This window comes from Orbicella franksi, chromosome 3 (genome assembly GCF_964199315.1).
Source record: "Orbicella franksi chromosome 3, jaOrbFran1.1, whole genome shotgun sequence".
Taxonomy (NCBI): Eukaryota; Metazoa; Cnidaria; class Anthozoa; order Scleractinia; family Merulinidae; genus Orbicella; species Orbicella franksi.
Genome location: NC_138147.1, coordinates 10,159,473 through 10,185,711, shown reverse-complemented (window position 1 = coordinate 10,185,711; position 26,239 = coordinate 10,159,473). Strand labels below are relative to the sequence as shown.

Below are 26,239 nucleotides of genomic sequence, written 5' to 3'. Positions count from 1 at the left end.
TAAACGACACAAAACAAATGGCTTAGTCTATTAACAGCGATTTCATATTCTTAAAAGTACCACTGTCAATATGTTTGGCTTTAGCAAATTAAAATTAATTTTGATTCTTTTTGATTGATAAAATATTCATTTTATCTCTTTCCATTTTTACTCTTCGGATGGGATTGGGGACTGGTCTGGTCGCATTCGTTTGCTTACGCCTGATAAGCAAGTTCGACAAACAATTCATATTCACTGTTCTGACATAAATATGGTCACTGGGGTGGCGTTTATTTCTCTCAGCTAAGTTTATCAAAAATTACAAGTATTTGATGATACTTTCAGCAAAGGTGGGGAACGAAAAAACCGCCACGAGCCACAGACTGTGGCAGACACTCGAATTCATATTGATTCTTTTTTGCAGATAAAATATTCATTTGTGCCCGCCAAAATATGAATATTCTTCAATCAAAGATTAATTCAGTAATATTAATTTAAATTATTTAGGAAACGTGTGAAATAATCTTTACCACATGAGAGCATTTTTCTTTGTTGATCGAAGGAAGATGACGTAAGGAATATTTAAAAGACAAATATATGACTTGTGACTAAAACATCAACTTGGCAGTGAGAGAGTAGTCACTTTAAAAAAACGGAAAGAAAAACTTTTAGAAAGACGAAGTGAGGATAAATTTTTTTATAAACTTGGAAGATGATTCCAAACGTATCATTTCATGTTTCAACCGCAGTTATTGAGTATGCCATTCAGACTTTTAGCATGCGTCATTTTTTTGTACTGTTTAGTCTGTTTAGCGATGAAATGACTTTTGTTCCCGTTATAATGACGTTATGCTGTTATCAGACGTGAAAGTACAAGCAAAGTAGAGAAGTATAAATGTACATCTGTTTTTCTTCCGATCTTCATTATGAATAATTGACTAGATTGCATTTTACCCTGGCGTGTAAGATTTTATTTCTAGAGGTCTGCTTTGCTATGTCACTAAAAGAAAAACTAAAGAGAGTTACTATCAGACTTATGAAGCTGAAATCAGACAGCTTTGATTTATTTATGAATGATCAGACTCGCCGTAAAGTATGCTTTTTAAACAAATAGTTATCTCCTTTACGAAGTCAATGTTAATACGCAGTCCTGTAGACAATCACGTTTTCTTGCAGATCGAAACATTTTTAAACAGATTTGTTGTCCTTATAATGGTAGTTAACTCTGAACGAACGTTTCCGAACGAAAGCTTCACTTAATAATAGGTGAACGACATAAAGATCGTGTTCATGGATCTTCACGAAAAACACTGTAAGTGTTCTCCAAAAGAAAATTTTGTGCTCTCCAAATGCGTGTTGTTGTCCATCTGTTGAGAACGAAAAAGTCAGCTCAAAAGTTTATGTTAATAACACCAAAGCAATTCCTCTAGAAGAGAACGCTAATTTAATAAGCCAGGCATTCGGTTGAACTAGCGATATTTCCATGCCGTAGATGAGAAAGTCCATTTTAAGCTCCGCAGTGTTCCGTAGCGCAGTTTTATTTTACATATATATTCAGGAAGACCTTTGATTCCGACCCTCTTGTAACCCGAAGGACAATATCATTGCTTTTAAGACATTATCGCCCTGTTTACCATCGATCGAGTCTTCTTGATGCTTATTCCTTAACATTTCAAACTCTTTATAGGTGTTTTTTGGTTCTAAGTTCAGAATTCTGCTGTCTAGGAGCGATCACGACACACGACGCCATGTTTGTTTTGGATGCTGCGATCAATTTTCTTTTTTCTCTCCTAGCCCCTAGAATGTGCATTGAACCAAAACATAATAGGTACCTAAGAAATCTCTGGGGAGTGGGAAAGAGAAAATTTCTTAGTATTTCAAAGGGCCACTTGCCTCACCTACCCTGCAAGGGAGTTTATACGCACATATTGTGTCCAGCTGACATCTGAAGGCCACGATTGCAATCAGATAAAATCAACTAAATTTAGTTCACAAAGATATAAGTGGCCTCAAGGTATCACCAAGTTAATTAGGTTTCAGCAAGGGTTCAGACATTATTTTGTATGAGTTCCTCTCAGTATTATGGTAATGACTTGGTTATAAGTAGAATCAAGCCTGAATCTTGTGAAAAAAATTTGCTATGGTATCGCCCATTTTAATTCATCGAGTTTAAAATATCTACTCGCGGATCAACAATGTGCACACAAATGAAATCATTGACAATGGGCCATATTCTGATCTTCTGGCATTATGTTTTTTTTCTCTTAAGAGATTTAAAACAACTAAAATAAAAACAAAGAACGAACGTAAAGGTAATATATTGCAAGCAATCAGTTAAGCATACGTTTTTAAGATAAGGCTCACAGGGTTTTTAAGTCTCCTCTTATAACTAGCACAAGGAAACATCTTCAGGTCTAAATGTGAAAATACTTCAAAACATGGGGTTTAAAACAGTGTACATAATCAGTACCATTTATCAAAAAATAGGATGCAAAAAGCCCAGGATGGTAAACCACATTGAATATTGATACGCTCCGAAGCTTGTTGTCAACGTAAGAGCAGGTAGTTCCCATCGGAAGTTAAACCTCTGAGTACTTAAAATAAACAATGGCAAAATTTACAAAGCAGAGAGCAATTTAAATAAAATACAATTTCAACAGACTTCGCAATTTTTTTTAAGCTGCTTCTTTTGTGACTGAGTTAAATATGCTAGAAAAGAAAAAGAAGAAAGATAAATGCTCAGAGGTGCTTATTTAACAACTTTGGAACCCCATCTGTCGGTTGACTGGTAGTCATTAATTAACTTGAGCATTCTTAACTTCACCGGCTTATTATAGTGCAATATTTATGTCAATATGTTAATTATTAGGTAGATAACTAGAAAACTATAGCAAGACATAAAACGTGTTAATTCAGTAGTCATACAAGCAATAAAAACATGTTAAAAACTAGTCAGTTTTGGTTGATTTTGTATCATGCTATGCACTATGAAATGTGACCAATGCTTTGAAAATTCAGGAGATTATCAGCACAGAATGTTGGTGACAACCTGCATGCCTGAACTTGCCGGAGGAACACGACTCAGTAATATTCAATAGTAAAAGTTACTTCAACTGTAGGCTGCGAATGATTAAGATATCCAAAAACTGGGTGTGTTTTTATGTGGAAGTTATTCTACCTTATAAATAAATATTGAACCTTTGGCCATTAGATATTGCTCCTCTTTACCAATGTTAACGGCATTCAGAAAACATAATTCGAACAGTATATTTCGTCAGACTAAATCATGAATAAATTGCAAAACCACTGAATTTGAGGAATAATATACAGAATTCCTTTAGTAGTTGAGCGGAAAATTCTTAACCTAGAGAGCACTTACCACTCGTTCACTGAATAGTAATTTCTACCAGTATCCATTTGTATTGACGAACCGCTTTCAATTAGAAGAAACTCAGCGAGGACGTATTTTACGAAGGAAATGATAAAATGACAAGTTCGTATTAACTGTAATTTCACGTGTACAAAATATCAAATCGTGACATGCTAGGGATCCATCGATTTGTTCTTAGGTAATGGCTGTTTCAAGTTATTGTGTTGGTTTTCTGGTTTCATGGTTAACCTGTGTCATTGATTAATTCAGTATGTGTTTTCGTTGATTGGTTTCTCTTTGTTATTTGTCCTCGCAACGTTTTCAAACTGCGACGTTCCTTAACTATCAACAGGGCTTTTCTTTTTTTTAAAGCAAACCTCATCCACAAAAACGACCATCAAAGTCGATAACACTTGTTTATTGATCGATAAGTATAATGAGATCACTATCAAGACAGTCCCGTAAATTTCGCTATCCTTTCCGCACACCAATCAGCAGCGCACTGTTCAATGCAATCTTTGAATTAGAACCAGGTAGAATTACATAAAAACGTTACGCTCACTACGATCTATGGCCTCTTTATAGAAAGTTAGAGGTTGTGATAAAATGGCACGAGAGAGCTTATTTTAGAGAAATTGAAGGAAAACCTTGCATTAAGGTAAGATTCCACACCTGGCCATCTGGACAAACATTTTTTCTGCGTTTTGTTGTGTAAGATGCACGCAAAATTAAATTCTTGTTTACACTTTATTTGACAATATGAATCATCCCTAATGTAGTAAAAAGGATTATTCCAAAAAAAAAAAAAAAAAAAATGAGAGAGAGAGTTTCCATCAAGAAATATTCAAATAATAGTCACTTTTTGAGAATCGTTTGTCCTCATTTCAATCACATAGACCCTTCATGTTTTTGTTCGGTACATGTATGCTGTACTGAGGTTAAACTGCGCAAAGCAATGTGTAGAAAAAGAAGGAAACTGAACAAATACGACTTCTTTGTTCTTTGTGTTCAATCTTTGCTTTCTAAGAAAAGAAAACAATTTCCTTTTAATTAATACAAAGAAATATTGACAAGCTAAGTTGAAATGTTTGCGCAGGTTTAGTCCAAGAGTTGGGTGCATCATTGCTTTCTTTCACGACATCCAAGCTAGTGAAATGGCTAGGTTTGTGTTCCTTATCTTTGTGATTTTTACGATTCCTCGTTCCACCTTTCAGTTCCCGGAGGAAGGTAAGCGCATGTGAACCCTCTCGTCCTTAATTGGGAAGACAGGCCTCCAAGGAAAGAAGGGCTGTGAAATACAAACACCTCGATGGCACCTCTTATTTTCAGTGTAATGTTTTCACTCTCTTTTTCTTTTGGTTGCATATTGGGAGCAGGAATGGCCTAGTTAACTCTTTAACCGTTCGAACCCTACCATTGTGTTTGCCGATTTGATTCCAGCTTACAGCCATTTGTTGGTTGAGTCTATTTTTCCTCGTCTTATTCTGTTCCTCCCCAAACTCAAATCTTCCTCCTTCCCGAGAAAGAAGCACGTATTCTAGGGGTTCCGGGGCTAGAAAACAAATGATATCTAGTGGCTTAACTCTCTACGCAACTGAAGTTCATGTTGAGCTCAGTGTGCAATTTCCTTTGGTTCTGTAAGGAACTTTCCACCAGCTTGTTTCACTTTGTTTTCATTGTTGTTTCTTCCATCTAGTTTCATTTACACCTAAGGTACATAGTGATTTGTGGGTGTGCCCCTGCCAGGAGTTATTTATTCTAAACATGATTAGTTGGCTCAACTAGTTCATTCTAAACATGAGATGTGCCATCAATCGGAATTAATTCTCAAATTTTCCACTGAAAGGGCCCTTTCTGTTCTCCTTTTGGTATTGCCTGGACGTTTCAGATCGTTTTCTTTCAGAAAACATCAAAAAAAAAAGTTTTCCCTCCCAATTCCAGTTTCCTTTCTTACGTTCTCCGGGATGCAGTTCGGAAATTCCTCATGCAAGTTGCCTGGTCACCTTTTAGAGCTTTCGCTTTATTATCTACAGACGACACAATCTTATTACCATTTTTACTTGGATCCTAACATCAGGATTATCAAAATTCATTTTTCACAGAAAATGGCGAGGAATCACTTCATGAAGGTGACATTAAGCTGTCTCTTAATCAGCAAAGAGCCCTTAAGCTGTTTGGAGATCCAACCGCCCCGGTCTTGGGCGCTAGAGGAATAACAAATAACAAGAAGCTACTGTGGGTCCCGAACGTGGTTCCATACAACATATCACGTGAACTAGGTACACTTATCCTTTAACCAGTCACAGTCAGTCATTGATATCGAGTCTCAGATAGTGTCCAATCCCCTGTGGGAAAAAAGGTGTTGGTTGTGCATTTTACCACAATACCTATACGCGCGTGTGCTAACGACATTGTCCATGCTAGTTTTGAAGATTTTAAAACTTTTTTGTACGCTTTTATGAGCGTTGTTAAATTTTCGTGCACTAAGAGTTATGGGTAAATGCTCCAATTGTTAAGTTTCCGTGAGCTAAGAATTATGGGTAAATGTACCAGTCGCCATCTTTTTGCACTTCGGAGGATTTCGATATACACTATAGGTTGCGAATAATTTGTACCATAAGCAGCTGACAAAATACAAATAAACCATGCAGCAGGTGTTAATAAAGGGTGGCCAAGTTCTTCTAGCTCTTGACCCTTTTGTTTCTCGTTCTTTCTCACGAAGAGTTAATTTGGATTGATGGAAGAATGACATACCCCACTTTTTTAAATTCAGATGTGAAGATTTAGTCGTACCGTTATGTAATATGAGATAGCATTCTTTATTGTTATAACATGATTCATTATTAATAGCAATTTTGGGAAATTAGATTGCGGACGCAACAGAAACGACATGTATGCTAGCCCGTCCGCCTTTTGTTAAAATATTATAATGAGTTGTTCTTCTCTATAGCTGTTGTTTGTCCTCCGTGTTTATCAAAATACATCAGACGCCTCATGTGTTAAGGCTGCTCGAAATGGTTTATGATAAGTAACCTTGTTTAAATTTCGTCTTTGTGATAAGTGTTCTTGTAGGATCGTTAACCTTTCCAACTAATAGTGATTTTACATCCCATTTGCCACAGAGGAATTATAATTTCAGTGTTGTTGTTGCAGCAGCAGCATGCTTGTGTCATTGACAGAAAATTCATTTTCTTATCTACTTGCCAGGTTAAAACTCGTACATCTAATTATTGTCGGAGTTGTTCTGTTGTTGTTTATTTTCTTTTGTTTTCAGCTTTGTTTTGTTTTGTTCTGTTGTTGTTTGTTTTGTTTTGTTTTGTGCTGTTCTATCCTCACAGTTCTGTTTGGTTTTGCTTGTTTTTTGTTTTGTTTTGTTTTTTTCTAGTTACACATAGCTGACAACCACCGTTGACATTGTTGTTTCAGATGAGAATCCCACGGCCAAAGCCGTTATTCTCAGCGCCATGCAAGAATGGGAACAGAGTTCTTGCTTGAAGTTTGTGAGACGAACAACCGAGAAAAACTACATTGCGTTTTTCAAAGGAAGCGGGTAACATAATGTTTTGTGAAAACGGGCACAAATACACAAAGGTAACCGGGGGGCGGGGCGCGGTTGTATCTGGAACGATGGGGAAGGTGGCTAGGAATTTAGGAACGTTAAGGGAATGTCAGGGTGTAAAGACTGTTATGCAAAGTTTTTTTCTTTGGCATAATAGTACCTTAAGTAAATAGCATACTAAGCAACTTTTTCTCAGTAGAAAAAAAAAGGGTTCGGGTATATTTAAACGGTAAATTAAGTCATTAAGTTCATGATGTTAGGTGTTAATTTTGACATCAGACCCAATTAAATGAGATTCTCAATCAATGCTTTGCTTTAGCTTAGTCTATATATATATATATATATATATATATATATATATGTAAATTGTTTCTCGTGATTTCTCTAATCAAGATGCTGGTCGTATGTTGGACGGCAAGGTGGAATGCAGCAGATTTCACTGGCCAGCGGTTGCTGGCACCAAGGGACTGTTATTCACGAGATTGGTTTGTATTTTGGACATCGGTAGAGATGATTAATTTAGCGGTATGAAACTATGTTTTAAATTCTCTAAAAGCGTTCTGATTGGAGCTAAACAAATACTTCCAAAGAAAAAACAGGAAACTCCGATTAAGGTTGGTTTACCGTAAATCCTTGAATTAGCACCCCCCCCCCCCCTCGAATAAGCGCCTCCTTCGAAAAAGCGCTCCTCCTATCGGCCGAAATTTAAAATAAGCGCCCCCCCCCCCCTTCAATAAGCGGCCCCCTCCCCTCCCCCCATTTTATGGACGAGTAAGGAGACAACAGAGGATGTATAGTTTTCGTCATGTAGTATTAGATTTGTACATTGTTTCAGTTTGTTAACACGTTAAGTGAACACGTTGAACACGTTAATCATCATCATCATCATCATCATCATCTTTATTTAAAAACACGGTAAATACATGAACAATTTAACAATTTAATATAAAAGCTACAACTTATTACGAAAGACTATGTATACAGATTAATCTTCTACAATTTAAAATATTGCTAACTATTAAAGTACACCGCGATTTAAACTTAAGGATCAGCTTTTTATGTCAATAAACGGAGCTTATGTTGTTGTTTACGCGCAGATGATGTATTTAAAAAAAACGATCATGTCAGGCCACGATTTGGGAAAAATTAAATAACCCCCCCCCCCCCCCTCGATTAAGCGCCCCTTCGAATAAGCGTCCCTTGTCTTCTCCCAAATTTGAAATAAGCGCCCCGGGCGCTAATTCGAGGATTTACGGTATTTCGGTTTCAGTTTTGCATTGAGGTCAACGCAGATTGCAAAAAGAAAGTTAACAATGCAAATAAATGCGAAGAAAATAAAACAAGTTCAGAGTCCGTTAAATTGCAACGTCTTAAAAAGGATTTGTATAGGGTGATTTATATGTTTCATCTTGGAAGTCAAAGTCGAGTCAATAACAATGAGGTAATTTGAACGAGAGAAAAGGGCGCATATACAGATAATGCCAAGAGATTATAATCCTGGTAATGTAATGTACGAGTTTTTGCTATAAGTGTAAACGTCAATAATTCGTTATTGTGTGTAACTATTGACCGCTGCAGGGCACGCTATGGGATTCTGGCATGAACAGAGTCGACCTGATAGAGATTCACACGTGGAAATTATTTGGAAGAATATACCAGAAGGTAGGGATTACCTTTCATGTCAACGGCTGCTAAAACGTGCCATGAGTTCATCTAAAGGCAATCACATGATTATTTCGAGTGCCATGTAGAATGAAAAAGTACCAGTCATGTTTTCAATCGCTCACAAAATTGTATGGCCCATGCTATTCAATTTTGAAGGGCATTTTGTGAAATTCGAGCGAACTGTCTGGTTCCATGTACAAAAAGAACTCCTTAAATTATAGTCAATTTTCTAGGCTCAGTTTATAAGCTAATTTAGCCTTAAATTTAGTCCAAATTTCGTGCCCTGCAATTAAATATGCTATTGAAATATATTATTCGTGACATTTAAACTCAAATTGTCGATGTCTGTTCCATCTCTAAGACCCATGCTTCCAATTAAAACTTCACATTTGAGGATTTTTTATTACTATTAATATTTATTGAGCTCATTTATCTGACTGTAGTGTTGTGAAGCTACTAAGGCATGCCATCAGAACACTCTGAGTACACGTCCGCTCGCTGTCTCCCGCTCACACACACTCACTCAATTTCCGGATGTACATGAACTTCGCTGTACAAACGCTGTCCTAATACACTACACCGCGTGTTGTAATTAATATGCATGATATCTTCCAGCGGCATTTATTTTATAAACCACGATTCGTCGCCAATCTGACCAGAAATAACTTTCACAGTTGATTGTAAAGGTTCTTGTCCTATTCAGACAAGAAACACAACTTTCGGAAGTACAACAGAACACAGGTGGACTCCCTGGGAGTTCCTTATGATTACCTGTCCGTCATGCACTACTCGTCTACCGCGTTTGGCAATGGCGGAACCACCATCATCGCCAAAGAACCGTCAGTCGTTCAGCTTGGTCAGCGGATCGGTCTAAGTCCCATGGACATCAAGCAGGCAGACTTGTTATATGAATGCCACGGTAAGCTGTACTATGAGACTAGAAGTGGGTCGGTCGATAAACGTAATCCTACTGTTAAGATATCACCCAAAGCATGCATACCCTGTGAAGAGGCTCTCTTGTCGAGGATGGGGCGAAGAGAAAGATAGAAGAGAAAGGAGGGTAGAGCCCCCACGCCCCAGCCCCCACACTATTCCCCACTCGGCCACTTGGCTCTGAGCCAGTTCATTCTTGGCCCTTCCATCGATCCGCGGTCAGACCCTTCCAGCCGGAGCCTGTTCACCGGCTTAAGCATGCATGAAGCTGTGGCACTGCGGTACTTCTGTACTATGTCTGTGGATATAACCCTAATGTATTTACATTCAAATTAAGGTGATTCCCTAGTAAAAGAACCCGCCATAGATTTCCGATGAAACTTGGTATACTGTTGTTACACGACAAGGAGATATTAAAAACGTAGTAAAAAGAGTGGGTCGCCGTGCTTTTTTTCACGCCACAATGCTGACAAATACGGTTATTTTGGTGACTTTTAGTAATCTCCGTGCGCAACAAGTAAGCTCGATTATTTTTCAATGCAGTGTGTCATATCAAACAGAGTTTGACTTTCTTTGATTGTTTATTCATCTACGTCCCAGAACAAATGCCTTCCAATACCCTGCATTTTTTATCCTTTAAAGGAAACATAATTTGGACATGCGCTGTTGGGCCCGTTATGTCTCCCTCTGTAGTATTTATTTCATTTGCCAAAAAAGTAGCCATAGATTTCTGCTATTTTTTTTTTTCTCAGTCATTGAGGATATTGTTCTCATTGAAATTATGAAATAAAAAGTGGGGGTCACCGTGCTCGTTTAAGAGAAAAGGAGCATTTACTTCGCTACGAGCATAGTTTGAGGGAAATCTCTTACGTTTTGTACGCGCGCGGTCTCATATGCGCGCGCTAATGACGCGAAAATCGTGCGCAGTAGGGATGCGCAATACAATACTAAGGAATAACCTTAACCTCATTGATTACCATTCTTAATCGATGCTGTTTGCTTTTCTAAGCAACATTTTGATTACGACTTGTTTTACAATTTTAAACTCTACACTTTTGGTATAGGAGAAGGATTGAAGACGTCAATCATGCACATTTTACTGTCGCTTGAGGCGACAGTAAAATCTCTTCATTTCATAACAACCAGTGTCGAAGCGGTTTCTAAAACATAAAACAGCAGTTATCTATTTTCGCTTGCCTTCGGCGCTATTTCTAATTTTATTTTTTATTTCACTTTATAGCTGAACCTTTTGACAAACATGGATTGTAAAAAAATTATGTATTGAGAGTTAAGAATTGCAATTGCAACTGAGTATTGACATTTTCTTTAGGGACAACCACCAGACCTCAAGTGATCCCCTCCCCTCAGCCACCCCCTAATGGTAAGTAAAGAGAAGTGTAAAACACTGACACATATAGACCATAATTCGTTTTTTTGTGGTCTTAAGAATAATCGAAGGCGAGATAAGGTGTTATCGGTAGAAGAGGCCGAAGGCTGGGGCTTTTAATTATTTATTCTGAACATCGAGAAAGGGAATCCTGTGTTTTTCAGTTTGTTACGAATTGCTGCAAAGAAAAATTGGAATATAAGTTACGTTTAGTTTAGTTGTGGTTGAAATCTAGCCACAGTTAGTATGAACACTCATTAAATGGGACGGAGACAGTTCCTCTTATTGTTTTCTCGATCATCTTAGCTTTGCTTTCTTGGATTTTATCATATGTTCCATTTTTTTTCTTCGACAATTCGTGCTTGGGCTACGAGTTTACTGACTGGTAAATTGTTACAGCTAAACCACTAAACCAACCAACGTGGTTCAAAAGAAAAAAGCCTACAGAAAGATTGCGAACACTTGTGATGGCGATTGCTGTGGTGACATCCTAGTCTTCATGCTACCCGCATTGCGTTATTAGCTTTCTCCCGGCAACAAATTAGTAACTGTAAATTACAAATATTTTTGCCTATTTGTATTTTCGGTTGCTTCCGCAGACCTCGATCCCAGCAAAAGTTGGCGAAGTTAATCGAAAACTGTTCTCAGCTTCGTATCTCAACTAGTCTTATATATATATCTCCTGTCGTCACGTACTCTTATATAGTTCTATGAGAAAGTGTATTATTTGGAGATTGATATCTGAATATAGCTATAACGAAATATGAGGTCTTTCAAATTTGTATGTGAACCTTAACAAAAGGCTTATCGCCTTAAGTAAACCGTATGTCTTATTCACCTGCTTCAGCTAGATCATTTTATTTTCTATTTCCCGGGAGGTCCTGACGACTGTACATTTGAAAATGGCTTATGTGGATGGACCAATGTCGATGGAGACTATTTTGATTGGACGATTCGCATGGGTAAGACCCCCAGTGGAAATACCGGTCCCGCGACCGATCACACGACTCTCCGCTTTGGTGAGTTTAATAATACGCTTAAATGATACACTTAATGATTAATCATTACCAAATGATTGTAAAAGTTTCTAAGGCCCCGTCCACACTACACGAGGGAAATTTGAAAACGCAGCATTATTTCTAAGGTTAAGCCTACCGTTCACACTAATTCGTCTCGAAAACGGAGCTTTTATTTTCGAAAACGCTCTTCAAAAAATGCCGCCTTTGCGGTTTATTGCGGACGGAAAACACTTTGAAAACGGGGGTTTCGAAAACGATGACGTGTTGATAACCATGTGTTAAACCCTAGCCCTCAATGGTGCACTCAAACGTTTCTGCCGCTAGTGATTGTTGCGTGTAATCAAATTCTACGGCGTAGTACTGTAATATGAGCTTCAGAGCTTCAATTTAGAGCTTCAAACTATAGTAATCCTTGTAAGTCTAAATCTTGCTTAAGACAATTAGTCAAGAAGTTATCATGCATGCAGATGTACATGATCTCCATCCAGGGACGTACTCCCTTATACGGGCTATATGGGTATGTGCGGCCACAAAGGGTATGGTTTTTCAGCCGTTTTGGTCATAAATAGGGTATCGATTTTGGCCATTTTGGTCATTAATAGGGTATGGTTTTTGCACTGTAGTCTTGATATGGGTGTGTTTTTAAGATGAAACTACGTTTTCATCATTATCGATGAGACCATCGCCAAAAACCCTTCGTAAAGCCTTTAACATTGGTCTGAACCAGGGAACTAATTATAAGGCAGGTCTGAAACAGTGTATTAATAAAGGGTCAGGTCGTCATAAAGAGAGTATTGAATTTTTGGTGAGGTCGAAAATAGGATAGGGAAGTCACAGATTTTGATCATAAATAGGGAATAGGGTAAGGGTTTTGGGAAGCGGGCCGCACACCCCACTTGCTTATTTTGGGAGTGCCTTCCCGGTCTCTCCATTTACGTATGCTTTTTACTACAAATTCCGAGAATGCATCACAAAGAATATTGACAATCTGCATCCAGATGTCTTCTACATAAATGAATATATTAAAAATATGGATAAATTTCTCAACAATTTGTTTTTTCATGCGTCTTCACAGGATTTTTCATGTACATCGAGACCTCAAAACCCCGCAAACTCGGTGATTATGCTGTCCTGCAAAGCAAGCTCTTTCCGCTACCCAAAGAGCGGTGTTTACAGTTCTGTTATCACATGTATGGAGATGACATTGACACTTTGAAAGTGATATACTCACCAGATATGCTCGATAATAATGTAACGATTTGGGAAAAAAGTCAAAACCAAGGAAATCAGTGGCACTTGGCGCGGGTTAACCTCAATTCCTATCTTCCTTACTGGGGCTCCCTCTATAGGGTAAGCTATCGTTGTGAGCTTTACCACTGAAGAAACAAATACATGTAACGTGCCCATTTGTAAATTTATTGCGAAGAACCTAAATTACTGTCACGCCAAAACGCGGTAACATTTAAGTACAGACAGTGGAACCTCGATTGAATGAAACGCCAAGGGACTGGGGGAATGGAAATTCCTTCCATGAGAAACGCCTGCAGGGAATCATGGTAGTTGCATCCATCAAAACAAATATCCAGTCCAAGATATAATGAATACAACTACCATGATTCCCTGCAGGCATATCTCATAGAGGGAGTAGACCTTTTTACCCATAGGGCGGCCATTTTGAATACCACTGCTTTAGATCAGCTATCGTGGATTGCTTAGGGGGCAAACACACACTAATTTGCCCCGCCCCTCGAGCTATTTGGAACAATGAAATTCAAGATGGCCGCCGTGTCGGTAAAAAGGTCTATTGGCCATTTGTTCGTTACATCGAAGGTTCGTTATATCGAAAACGTCGATACAACGAATTTGCGGAAAACAATCAAAATTTTCGTTATACCCCAGTTAATAATTGGTTTTTTTATGGTGTTACGTTGGACTACCAAACATTGCTGGATCTGAACCATTACTGAAAATAACAGTTGTGCTTTAATGACTATATGAAACTACAGAACACTGCACACATCTTTGCATAGCAACGGCACCGGAAAACTAAACAGGTCATGAAGCTACGCCGGTACACTGTAGAGATCTACAGTACACTGTAGAGATATGTACATACTAGCTACGGTACCGAAAAACTTAACAAGTCAACAAAATTTTAGCAATTGTAACAGACCTGTCAAATTTCACAACGAACAGGTCAATGAATAGCGTAACAACTGAAAACTTGAACTACAGAAAACTACTTTACTTTAGTTTACCACTAAAATTATTAATCAAGACGCTCAATCAAAAAATTCTTCCAATGAAGAATGTCTCATTTGTCATTTGTTAAAGTACGTCCTTTATTGAAGGAAGGGACTTGCAATTGCCAAATGCATAATGAACATGAACAGCAACTTAGTCAGCAGAAAACTACTGAACTGTACCAGTAATATTGCAAATGACGACACCTAATTTTAAAGAAGATTCTTCCAATGAGGACTGCCTATGTTTTTTTTTTTCTTGTCACGTTTTGACATTACTCGGTTTGGGTGATGCAGATCAGTTTTTTTTTTTTTTTTACAAATAGATAAAGGGAGCTAAGGTACATTGACTCCTTATTTTCTTTGTTTCTATTCAGATCAAATTTGTTGGCATTCGAGGAAACGGTTATCAAGGAGACATTGCTATTGATGACGTATTCTTCACAGATGGAACGTGTCCATAGCCGAGTATTGACGCAGACACGTATGATGTTTGAGCTAGTGTCCTAGTGTTCATTTTGTATCTATCCATCCATCCGTCCGACCGTCCGTCCGTCCGTCTACTGTCCTTCTGCCCGTCTGTCTGTCTGTCTGTCTGTCTGTCTATTGATTCGTCAGATGATGATCTTTGGTTTGCGTAAAAGCATTAAAAAAAATAGAGAAGAAAAAGAATACCTATAATGATCAGCAATCAGGACACCGTTTCGCCTCACCCCCTCCCCCCTCTTTAACAACAGTCTCCACGTTTTAACCTGGATAAGTTCGCCAAACTTCGATATTACTGTTTCAACATTTCCTTCCAGCTCATTTAAAATCGCCATCTAATTAATATTTTCGTTTCTTTTTTCAGATTAAAATAAAGGCGACTACATTGGAGCACGGAACAAATGTTAAAACAAAACGTCTATGATACCTCTTTTGACTTCTTCATGAAGTTTACTAATTATTGTGAATCGAATAAAATATTGGGGTGAGGAAGTAATATTGTGTGTTGTAATAATCAAGCCCTGGAAATTTCTAAGGATTGACTGGGCGGGACTTCCATAGGGAGGGGGGCGGTTGACAAATAGCGGCCTCGCCAATTTCTCCTTTCCCTCCCCACATACTTAACCTAATCTTCGTCTTCCCCTGTGGGACACGAGGCAACAGGAATCTCTTTCCATTTAGTCCTATTTTGTGCAGCATGTCATGCGTCGCTCCATGTGACTTCTACTTAGGTCATGACAGTTCGGCGCCAGGTGGTTACCCCTTCCCACATGACAGCTGGAATATAAGAGGTTAAATATGTCGACCGTGACGTTTACGGCAAACGGCAAACGGCAAAAATTCCTTGTGATTTTCTTTTCTTCTAATCCTTAACTGGTAAATCACACAAAAACAAACAACGATATCCTCCTATTCATGCATTGCAAATACCACTCGATGGGCTGTAAATTTGAGCCCGCGATATGGTCACGTGATAATGGTCAGCGAATGCCTTGTTTTGACAGGTGTCAATTGACCATAACAGGGATGTCCAATATCAAGGAAGGACGCTATAAACCAAGCAAGGCTGCATGTCTCTTTCAACTTATTAGTACGCCTGCCATCTTGCGCGACTGCACCGCCTTCGTCGTCGTACGTACGCGCTCACGAGCAGTACGATAGCCATGACAACCATGAGAAAATCCTTTTCTTTCCTATATGAGTGTTCCGCTTGGCGTTTAAGAGAGAGTTTAAGCATGACGTTAACGGCAGACGTCAAACGGCAAAGATAACCTCTGAATTTTTATTCTTTTCATTTAATCCCTAAATAAATCACACAAAAATGGAAAAATGTCTCCTACATAAAAACAACATAAAAACAGCAAAAAAAAAAGCGTCCGACGCTTTACACGTGTGCTAAAAGAGTCTGGGACGAGTATGCCTTTGTCGTCCCAAGATGGCGGTCGTGAAAGGCCTTGTTGTCTGTATCTTGGGTTTGCTCTCAGTTTGTGATGGCAAGCCAGTAAACACAAGTAGAACGCTTTCCCCTGAAACTGCAAATGAATCTATCAAAACGAAGAAACAGCTACTCGAAGATCACATCAAAGGTTTGAAACTTGAACGAGACGGCCATGTCAACAAAGACTACCACCACGAAGCTTTCCTCGGAAAGATGGTGGAAGATGGGACCCTGCTATTCGACAACATGGACGGTTACAGGCGGTTGATTGATCTTTTTCATCAGGTGGATAAAGATGGAGACCATTTAGTGAGCAGGGCTGAAATCACCGTGTGGATTCATGAAAAAATCAAAGAACACATCAAAGAGGCTCGTGAGAACAATAAGCGAATGTTTAAAGAGGTCGATCGAGATGGCGACGGTTTTGTTACATGGGAGGAATTTCGACAGAAGCTAAAAGAAGACAATGAAACTAATAAGCTCGAGGTCCACAGAGAATTAGGTAGGTTGCTTAAGATAGTTCAAATCTTTTTCGCTGCTCGAATATCTCGAGCAAGCCTAGTTTAGTCTTAAGTTTATGTACGTGGACATCAATATTGAACATCATGCAGAAGTGACATATGTTTTAGTTTAGGAGTTTGCGTACTTAAATAATTAAAGAGCTTTTATTATTGACTTCCAGGTATCGTATCGTGGGGAAAAGTATCATTGCAGCCCTACGGGCGACTAAATCAAAGCCCCTTAATCGTTTTGTTATATTAAATTTAAGCAATAGAGCACTTTTTCTGTGTTTGCAACATTAGCCATGCAAACCCGAGAGGGTGATGAACAAAACACTGACCCCTAGTCCATGGACTACCCTAATGGACTACCCAAATGGACTACCCTAAAATGGACTACCCCTGAAAAATGCTATTTCAGATGAGTGGTATGTTAAGAAGCTGCGATTATATACTTACACTGCACGGAGGATGCTTTTCTTTTCATTCTGCATCGCCTTCAGCCGCCATTTTGAATAAATATACTGAATAACTGCTGCACACAAAAAGCGGAGACTCATATCAAATCAAATATCTTGCTCCCATGTGATTTACTAAACTCATCAAATTCTTCATCTGAGGATTAATTCAAATATACGTACAATCGACAACGTCCAGTTGTAACTCAAGTTATAGCCTGCAGTACAGGCGGATTAGCGGGCTCTAGCATGATACACGAGCACGTGCGAAGCGTGAGAACAAGCACAAAGTGCAAGGCAAGATTTTTCTCGCCTCACGCTTCGCGCTCGTTCTCGCGCTTCACACGCGTTCGTGTATCATGCTAGAGCCCGCTAATCTGCCTGTACTGCAGGCTACTCAAGTTGTAAGATGGAAACAGATTTTGTTATTGAAGGTTTTACCTGAGCTGTCCATGCTGGCATGTTCTGCTGACACTTCAAGTGGCTTGAATCTATGCGTTTTCTGTTCAGCAGTTGTTTTATTCTGCATAGTTATTCAAAATGGCAGCTGAAGGCGATGCAGAACGAAAAGAAAAGCATCCTCCATACAGTGTAAGTATATAATTGCAGCTTCTTAACATACCACTCATCTGAAATAGTGTTTTTTAGGGGTAGTCCATTTTAGGGTAGTCCATTAAGGTAGTCCATGGACTGGGGGTCAGTGTTTTGTCCATCACCGTATATTTGTACTCTCATCTAATTAAACACACCTATGGACCAATGAGAGTCAGTCATTTTATAAAATTGGATTTCGAATATGTACTACATATAAGTGATTGTAAGTGATAAGTGCCAGAATTACATGTACACTGTACATGTATGTCAACACTTACCGTGTTTTCACGAGAGAGGTTTGCTACAGTTACTGCTTACTGAGGTTTAGTAACTAAACCACAGTTATTAGAGAAGCTGTTTACACAAAACTAATTAACTAAAGTAGACCACATACAACGGATGGTTTGAGGTTTTCTCAGAAAGCAATTGCTGCAATGTTGCTCAGAAACTGTGGGAGAATTATAAAATTTGACTTTACCCCAATGCTGAACGCAGATAGTTGCCAATTTGCTTGCAGTGATGTCGAGCCAAACTCTCCTTAAATGTAAAGCTTTGTAGATGAATAGTGGAAAGAGAATTTTGATATCTCGCTGAGCCTCTTCCCACAAAAAACCTGAAATGGCATCTGTCACGGAGCCTGGGCTACATTAATGTTTACTGGTACTTCTTCTTATTCGGGACTGCTTTAAATTCTAACGTTTGCTTTTTTTCTCCGTAGACCTCAATCATGAATTTTTCTCTCTATTTGTGGTAGGTCTTCTTCTAATTGCACCTGCCTGTACACTGCTACTAGGCTACTGAGCTTCTAAGAGAAAGGAAATGCTTACAGCACTTGACGATGAATGGCGAAGAGCAGTCTGCAATTTCTTTGCCTAAACCTGAGTTTATTTAGCTTTTTTTGCCAGTTGACTTGAAACCTCAAACTCTAATTGCACCTGCCTGTACACTGCTACTAGGCTACTGAGCTTCTAAGAGAAAGGAATTGCTTACAGCACTTGACGATGAATGGCAAACAGCAGTCTGCAATTTCTTTGCCTAACTCACTCACACTCACTCACTGCCCATTGTGCCCACTGGCACATAGGCTAGCAACAAAGTTCTTCCACTTCTGTCTGTCTTTGGCCAGCTGTTGGATCTTGTTCCAGCTCTGTTTTAAGCCCCTCGATTCTGCCTCTACAGTACGACGCCTTGTATTCTTAGGCCTGCCACATTTGCGCCTGCCTTCGGGAGTCCAGAATAGTGCTGTCTTTGTGATAGATTCATTATCCTTTCGAGTGACATGGCCAATCCACCTCCAGCGTCGTTGCATAAAAATAGTGCCCATGTCCTCCTGTTTGCACTGCGAAAGCAGATCCTTGTTGGAAATGGTCTGAGGCCAGAAGGTGCGAAGTATTTTTCACAGACCTTTGGTGTGAAAGGTTGACAGCTTTCCCAGATCACTTTCTAACATTTGCCAACATTCTGACCCATACAAAAGGGTAGACAGAACGCAGCTCTGATAGATCTTGAGCTTGGTATGTGTACTGTACTGTGACGACTGCCACACATTGTTCAGCATCCTGAAGGTGTTTCTGGCTTTGTTTAGCTGGCTCTGGATGTCTAAGCCTGCACCACCATCTTGCCTGATGATGCTGCCCAAGTATTTAAACTGATCGGTCATTGGGAGGTCTTTTCCATTCACCTTGATGGGCTGAGGGTTAGAGATGTTAAGGGTCATGACCTCTGTTTTGGTGAGGCTGATGTTTGGTCCCACCTGGTGTGCATATTTACTTAAAAGGCTGGTCTTCTCTTGCATGTGGCTGTGGGTGTGAGAAAGCAGAGCTAAATCATCCGCAAAATCTAGATCCTCTAAGGTGGAGAAGAGGGTCCACCTGATGCCCCTGCGATGGTCTTCCATAGCGCGGCGCATCACCCAATCAATGGCTAAGTTGAATAGCAGTGCAGACATGTGCAGACCCTGTCTGACACCAGTCTTTACCTCAAAACTGATATCACTGTTCTCTACGCTACAAGTGAAGGCTTCATAGAAGCTCTGTATAAGTTGGACAATCTTCTGAGGAACACCATAGGCTCGAAGTATGTGCCACAAGCTGTCTCTGTGTATACTGTCGAAAGCCTTTTGGAAATCTACAAAGCTTATGTACAGCTGCCTCTGCCATTCGGTACATTGCTCAATGATGTTACGCAGTGTGAATAGCTGATCTGCACAACCCCTACCCCTGCAGAATCCAGCCTGTTCTTGCCTGAGCTGCTGATCTACTGCACTGGAGATTCGTTGGATGATAATCTTTGCCAGGATTTTACTTGGGGTGGATAGGAGGGTGATGCCATGCCAGTTATTGCAGTCGCTTAGTGGACCTTTTTTGTGGATCTTTATGATGGTACCTTTGGTCCAGTCATCTGGCACTCTCTCCTGCTCCCACACTGCAGTAAACAGGGGCTGTAGAATCCTTGCTGAAAGTTCAGGGTCAGCCTTGAAAAGCTCTGCATTCAGGTTGTCTTGGCCAGAAGCTTTGTTGTTTTTTTAAGGTTTTTATGGCTGCAATGATTTCCTGCTTGTTTGGAGGATCTGTGTTCACATCCAGGTCGGTCTCAGCCTCTTGAATGTCAGCTTCAACTGTGGGTGGGGGTGTGTTGAGGACATCCTTAAAGTGCTCTGCCCAACAAGCCTCCTGCTCTCTTTCAGTGGTAAGCAGTCTACCCTGAAAATTCTTAACAGGGGCTACCTTTCTGCCCCCATACTTGCCACATACCAGTTTTGTGATTTTGTAAACCTTTCCCTGCTCTCCTCTGTTAGCTGCATTCTCTGCCTGCCTAGCAAGTTCATCAATATATGCGCATTTGTCGGCTCTTGCCATTCTCTTAACACTTTGGTCAGCCTCTCTGTACTGGATCTTATAGCGTTCTAGCAACCTTAAGGTTGCTGGCTTTATCCACTTCTTCTTCTTTACTGCCTTCTTAAAACCTAGACATGCCTTGCTGCTCTCTGTCAAAGTGAATGACACTTGCTTCCATATATTGTTGACTTCATCAGGTTCGGGCTCATCAGACAGAACCGCCAAGGATTGAAATCAATTTCTGAGTTGAGAGATGAAGGCATTCTTCACTGATGGCTCTTTCAGGTTTTTTCAGGTTTTGCCTAAACCTGAGTTTATTAAGCATTTTTTGCCGGTTGACTTGAAACCTACTTACATTAAGAGGAATCTTTGTCTATTTTTCTCCTCTTTACGGTACGTGCTGCTCGCGTGAACACTTAGTGCCAAGATATTGCGACAATGTCTGCTTTTCAGCTGGCTTTTCCTCGGTTACCGTTGGTCTCTGAGTTATACCATGCCTGATGAGGCGTTCAACTGTCAACAAACCTAGGTTGGCTTACTTTTGATTTTGCTGCCATTTACCGAGGTTTGCTACTGTGTTTACATGATTAAAAATTTCACTTCAGTAAAGTTAAAACAAAACCAAGGTAGACATCTCTCGTGAAAACATGGGCATTGACAATTTTTACTTGCTTTATTAACCAACGAGCACGGAATGATCATCTGGCTCAAACTCAGAACAACCACACCAGAAATCAAGAACTCCTAGTGAATGGATAATTTTTCAAAAGTGATATCTGTTTCAGTTGGCACTAGTTTCCTCTTCAGGAGCATGTGCAAAGCATTGTAATTTGATTAATTTTCATTTAAAAATGATGGAAAGGAGAAACAAAATACAGAAATCGTCTGAACTCTTGAAATCATTCATGCATGCTACATGATATTGTTTGACCATTATCTAGTTGACAAAGTTGCAAAGTTCATTTTTTTAACTTGGTGTTCCAGGGTAAAATTTCTTTCCAAATGCAAGGGCTTGATATTTCGTAAATGATCAACCAATTGCTCTAAAAGCAGTGTTGGAAACTAAATTTTGACAGCACTCGCCATTCAGGTGAGCAACTCTCAAAATGCAGTCGCCCAGTGTAATTTCACTTACCCAGAAAATGCCTCCCCTCTCCAAAAAAATCTCCCAATGATTCACAAACCATATGTTTTACAATTTCCCAAAAAAGAAAATCATGCTCGCCAAACAGGCGAATGATCAATGATTTGTACTTGCCCGATGCATTTCACACTTGCATTGGTGAGTAGGCAAGCATTACTTTCCTGCACTGTAAAAGGCAAAGGGCTATCACAGATGAAACAAAAAAGATTGGCTATTTAATTGTGTGTGTAAACAACTGGACTACCTTGTTGTATTCTTGGTTGCTCTCAAGGGAGAAGGGCATGCAATATTATTAAAAAAGTTAAGGGGTTTGTGAATGAGTCTGTAATTTATTAATACGTCCCAAAACTAACATAGACCTGGTTTACATGTAAATGTAGCTTGTGAAAATTTGGTGAATATCCTTTTGTCATCCCAAAATCGATGGAACTCTTGAAGAAAAATTATCAGAATGATTATTGTTTCACTGTTGGATCTCACTGTTCCATATACATGTATCATCCAAGCTAATAAAATGCATGGAAAGTTACAGAGCAGTAATCTTGGACCTTTTTCTTACCCATTTGTAGATGACATCGCCAATCCAGAGGAATTAATTTCAGAATATTACAGTAAGTTTAGAAGAGGAGACATGAATCTCGATGATAAACTTGAGGAGACAGAGTTCCTGTACTTTGAACACCCTGAGCACAATCCACAGAGCATCAAGGATTTGGTGGAAGACATGATTTCAAATTTTGACAAAAACCAGGATAAGGTAAAAAAATTATCTTGTATTATGTTCAGGTGTCATTTAGTTAAAGAGACTGCTAGGTGCTTTGGCCTAATGACTGTGTTTGATTTCAAATTGGAAAGCGCTGGTCGTGTAGTTAGGTAGTGTTCTTGGACAAGAGAAGCTTTTTCTTCACTGATCACCGTGCCCCTCTCTGTCTCTCCATCCCAACGTAGGACTTCGCACCTACATTTATGAATTGTCACATTGTGTTGTTCCAGAAAATATCCATACCCTCCCTAGGAAGGTTGTTTGCAACAAAAGTTAATTTCAAATGTGAAAAGGAGAAACTGGAAATTCTGTTTAATTACAGCTTCATACTTCCTTTATACATGTAGTTTCTGATGTGGGAATGTTAGCGAGAGAGGGGAGGAGAGGGTGAAGGAATAACATCCCACTGACAGCACTACAGTGTATAGTAACAGTAGCACTAGTTGCTTCATGTCACAGTGAGGAACTAAAGTTTAGTCCACACACCAGTGAGACATCACTCTGGGTCTCTGAATCACTATTAGAAGCCTGCAAATATTCCAGGGCTGGTGACTGGTGACTGACTGGTCGGGTAACTGGATTCTTGCCTAGTGGGCAAGTGAATGTTTTTGGAGTAAAGTGTGAGAAAACTCATTGGTGGGGGGATTGCCATATTGTAAGAGATAAAATTATTTCAGTTTTAATTTTAGCTTTTGAACAACTGATTATGCTAGTTTAAAGGACAACGTGGAATTCAAAATGATTTTCTTTGCACCCTACATGACTGTATACTAGTGGGAAACCTGTAATCCAACTTGCATGAATTCAGCCCACCGAGAATTTGGCAGTTAGATCCAAAAATGTTTTCACTGCTTCTCATATACATGTATGTGTGCATAGATACTGTGTGGCTGGCTTGGCTACATTGTACATGTATATGTTGTATGTTGTATGTTGTACAGTGTTGGCTTTGTAGCTAAATGGGTATTTGTAAGCATTTCAAGGTAACAGTCTACTAGACAGTCAAAGCTCTTGTAAGCGATCTCCTCAGAAATTCGAAAAAAAGATTGTGACTAGAGCTGGTTGCTCACAAGCGACTGCATTGTAAAATAATAGAGGGTGGTCGTTTACGAGAGCTTCAGAAACTCATTAATAATTCATGGGGAAAAAACAAAAGAAATTTATGTGTAATGAGTGTCTTTCTATCTGATATACATGGCCTAACTTTACGTTCAGTTTTTTACACCAAAATAACCCCATATCTAAATACTCTCGTAAGCGACCCCCTCAGAAACTTTGAAAAAGAGGTGGTCACTAGAGCTTGTTGCTTATGCGAGTGGTCACAAGGAGAGCTTCGACTGTATAATGAAGAGCCTTTCAACTCTGTTGTAAATCCTACACACAGGTACTCACAAAGGAAGAGTTTGTTCACTTACCTCCAGGGGAAGTGGATACACAGGAAGATGCAGAGCAGGACAATGAATACATTCAAGAGTAGGTTTCCTTCATGTATTTGTTCCTGACTTACTTGACTTAAACCCTTTCACCCCGTGGGGGGCATGCACATGCAGGTCCTTTAGGAATGTCTCTTTAACTGTTGCTAGTCGAAGCCTGCTTCCATCATCTCCCCCTCCATTGACTGTCGCCAGCTGTTCTTGGTTAGGGATAACTTTTGCTAACAACTGTTGCAGTGATGCAACCTGCTTAGAATATGATGTGTGTGTGTGTGTGGCTGAGCATACATGTTTGCTATTAATACAAATTTTGGATGTATATAGACATGTATATATGTATGCACATTTAGTTTTCACATATTATTGGTTTGAGTTCTACTGACAAAGCAACTTGTGCTGTACAGATGCTGCAGATGTAAGAATGTTGACCATTCTATTAGTCAACTGTTAGCCAGGGTGATTACAATGTTTCTGAGAGGGGTACAATTCTTGATGTAAGGGGTTTCGGTAGAGTGGGGAGGGGGGGGGGGGTGGGGAGTTGTTATCAATTTAGCAAATTGACGTCAGATTTTTATGCATCTGTCATGTTATTGTTTATGAATTTCGTCAAGTAATGTCATCAAAATAAATTTGTAACTTTTTAAACAATGAGAATTTATTTTTAAGTTTAAAAAAAAAAAAAAAAAGCAATGGTAATTCAGTTCTAAGATGTCTATTACTCACAAGAGAAATGAGACCCTCCTATAAGTTTTCTACTTTCATCTTTTTCAGACGTGAAAAAGAATTCACATCCATGGATGAAAACGGAGACGGTATAGTGACGGTTGACGAATTAACCAAGTACTTGGACCCAACCCACGAGCAGCGAGCGATTAACGAAGGCAACTATCTGATATCAATGGCGGACAGAAATCGTGACGACCACTTGTCAGAAAAAGAAATGCTTATGAACTACCAGCTTTTTACTGGGAGCACCATGGCTAACTATGTTGGATATCTACACGATGAATTTTAGAAGTATTGCTAAGCTTTGTTCGCTAGTTGTTTCAGGGAACGATTCTGTAATACCTGGCAATCAACTGGCTGATTTTGTAGGCCGGACAAAAGGAGTGTATTTTGTATTTTGTAGCCTTGCCATCTTAGCTTGTAAAGAAACAAATGGGTATAAGGGTATACGTTAAAGGAAAGAGCAAGTGTATCGTCTACAGAGTAAATCTCGCTTCCGGTAGTAGTTCAGTTTGGTGCGTGGCTAACGCGCGTGACGTACACGTTTCGGACTCCCAATCCAACCTGAAGGGATAGCGTGGTTCCTAGCAGTCAGCTGTTTAAAGCAAATTTAAAGAGAATGTAATTATCCAACTTAAGGGTTTAAACTTGAGAGACGAGCAACGATTTAAAGACTTTCGTACTGCGTTCAAGAAAAGTTTTCATATTTGAATTTAAAGTAAGTCAACAATAACTTAGCTGGCTTAATTTGGCTCCAACTTTGTGACGAGTCACTGCTGAGTTATCTGCAGTTGTTTCAAAGCGAGCCAGTGTTGTTGTAGAACCTTTGACAAGTTAAGATACCGTAAACTGCAGCTTAAAAGCCCTGGGCTTATGAAACTTTGTGAGGGATTTTGAAAGGGCTAATAAACGAAGGGGCTTAACGGGATCCTAGTCAGCCACACCTTTGTTTTTGTTTGGGAGAGTTTGGCTATTAAATTTTATTCGGAGCATCTCGAAACGAAGGAAATCACTGTGAAGCTGCTGAAGACAGTTAAACATACTTTCAGGAACACAACTTATGGTAAAGCAATAAGATTTCGCTTCACCATGCAATATCAATAATCACCATGCAATATCAATTTTGCTTCACCATGCAATATCAATAATTTTGATGGCATCGAAAATGGGAGAGGCTGACTAGGAACCTTTAAATCCAGGGGGCTTATAATCGGAATTAAGAAACGTTTTGCAATTGGCTACAGCAATGTTGATTGAAATACATTTTTCATGTACGGGTTTTTAATTGTTTTTTAAAACATCGTAATAAATCGAATACCTTCATTTTAAAATAGAGGAGGGTTTATATCTTGAAGGGTGGGGCTTATAATCGGAAGTGATATTTTGTTTACAGGTAGATGGGCCTTATAAGCGGCAGGGCTTATAAGCAGCAGTTTGCGGTATAGTTCTTTTTCATACAAGTTAATCGCATTTGAAAGTTTCCTGACCATATGCAACTTATGTTGGCCAACATTTATGTTTGCCAACACAAATTCATGTCAAAGAAGTAATTTGACATTCTTTGTATTTCACGAACGATGAAAAGCACACGCATTTCCGAAAAAAAAAATTCTTTCAATAATTTGGGTTTTGACAGTGTTTTGAAAGTGACATGATTGTTTAAGGGGGTTTTAGGCCAACCAGGAATGACTGATTAAGATGAGGA

General features: G+C 39.3%; 3 protein-coding genes across 3 annotated transcripts; 2 read left to right on the top strand and 1 right to left on the bottom strand.

The window, feature by feature from the left end:
* Window positions 1-4,424: 4,424 nt before the first annotated feature.
* On the top strand, window positions 4,425-15,829 carry LOC145481118 (meprin A subunit beta-like). Its single transcript, XM_081459511.1, has 9 exons — window positions 4,425-4,576; window positions 5,452-5,628; window positions 6,776-6,899; window positions 7,302-7,393; window positions 8,487-8,570; window positions 9,277-9,516; window positions 11,772-11,912; window positions 12,988-13,262; window positions 14,533-15,829. The coding sequence occupies exons 1-9, from the start codon at window positions 4,504-4,506 to the stop codon at window positions 14,617-14,619; spliced, it is 1,293 nt and encodes a 430-aa protein (XP_081315637.1). The 5' UTR covers window positions 4,425-4,503; the 3' UTR covers window positions 14,620-15,829.
* A 79-nt stretch (window positions 15,830-15,908) lies between these two features.
* Window positions 15,909-25,859, top strand: LOC145481119 (45 kDa calcium-binding protein-like). Its single transcript, XM_081459512.1, has 4 exons — window positions 15,909-16,581; window positions 22,182-22,369; window positions 23,760-23,848; window positions 24,580-25,859. The coding sequence occupies exons 1-4, from the start codon at window positions 16,077-16,079 to the stop codon at window positions 24,821-24,823; spliced, it is 1,026 nt and encodes a 341-aa protein (XP_081315638.1). The 5' UTR covers window positions 15,909-16,076; the 3' UTR covers window positions 24,824-25,859.
* On the bottom strand, window positions 20,100-20,740 carry LOC145481120 (uncharacterized). Its single transcript, XM_081459513.1, has one exon. The coding sequence runs from the start codon at window positions 20,487-20,489 to the stop codon at window positions 20,100-20,102; it is 390 nt and encodes a 129-aa protein (XP_081315639.1). The 5' UTR covers window positions 20,490-20,740.
* Window positions 25,860-26,239: the final 380 nt, after the last annotated feature.

What these genes read in the sequence shown, in the direction of transcription:
- LOC145481118 (XM_081459511.1), top strand. Translation starts at nt 4,504, where the DNA reads ATGGCTAGGTTTGTGTTCCTTATCTTTGTGATTTTTACGATTCCTCGT. An exon ending in CTTTCAGTTCCCGGAGGAAG is followed by an intron (nt 4,577 to 5,451) that starts GTAAGCGCATGT and finishes CATTTTTCACAG; the next exon opens with AAAATGGCGAGGAATCACTT. An exon ending in ACTGGGGCTCCCTCTATAGG is followed by an intron (nt 13,263 to 14,532) that starts GTAAGCTATCGT and finishes GTTTCTATTCAG; the next exon opens with ATCAAATTTGTTGGCATTCG.
- LOC145481119 (XM_081459512.1), top strand. Translation starts at nt 16,077, where the DNA reads ATGGCGGTCGTGAAAGGCCTTGTTGTCTGTATCTTGGGTTTGCTCTCA. An exon ending in CGAGGTCCACAGAGAATTAG is followed by an intron (nt 16,582 to 22,181) that starts GTAGGTTGCTTA and finishes ACCCATTTGTAG; the next exon opens with ATGACATCGCCAATCCAGAG. An exon ending in TTGACAAAAACCAGGATAAG is followed by an intron (nt 22,370 to 23,759) that starts GTAAAAAAATTA and finishes TCCTACACACAG; the next exon opens with GTACTCACAAAGGAAGAGTT.
- LOC145481120 (XM_081459513.1), bottom strand. Translation starts at nt 20,489, where the DNA reads ATGGCAAGAGCCGACAAATGCGCATATATTGATGAACTTGCTAGGCAG.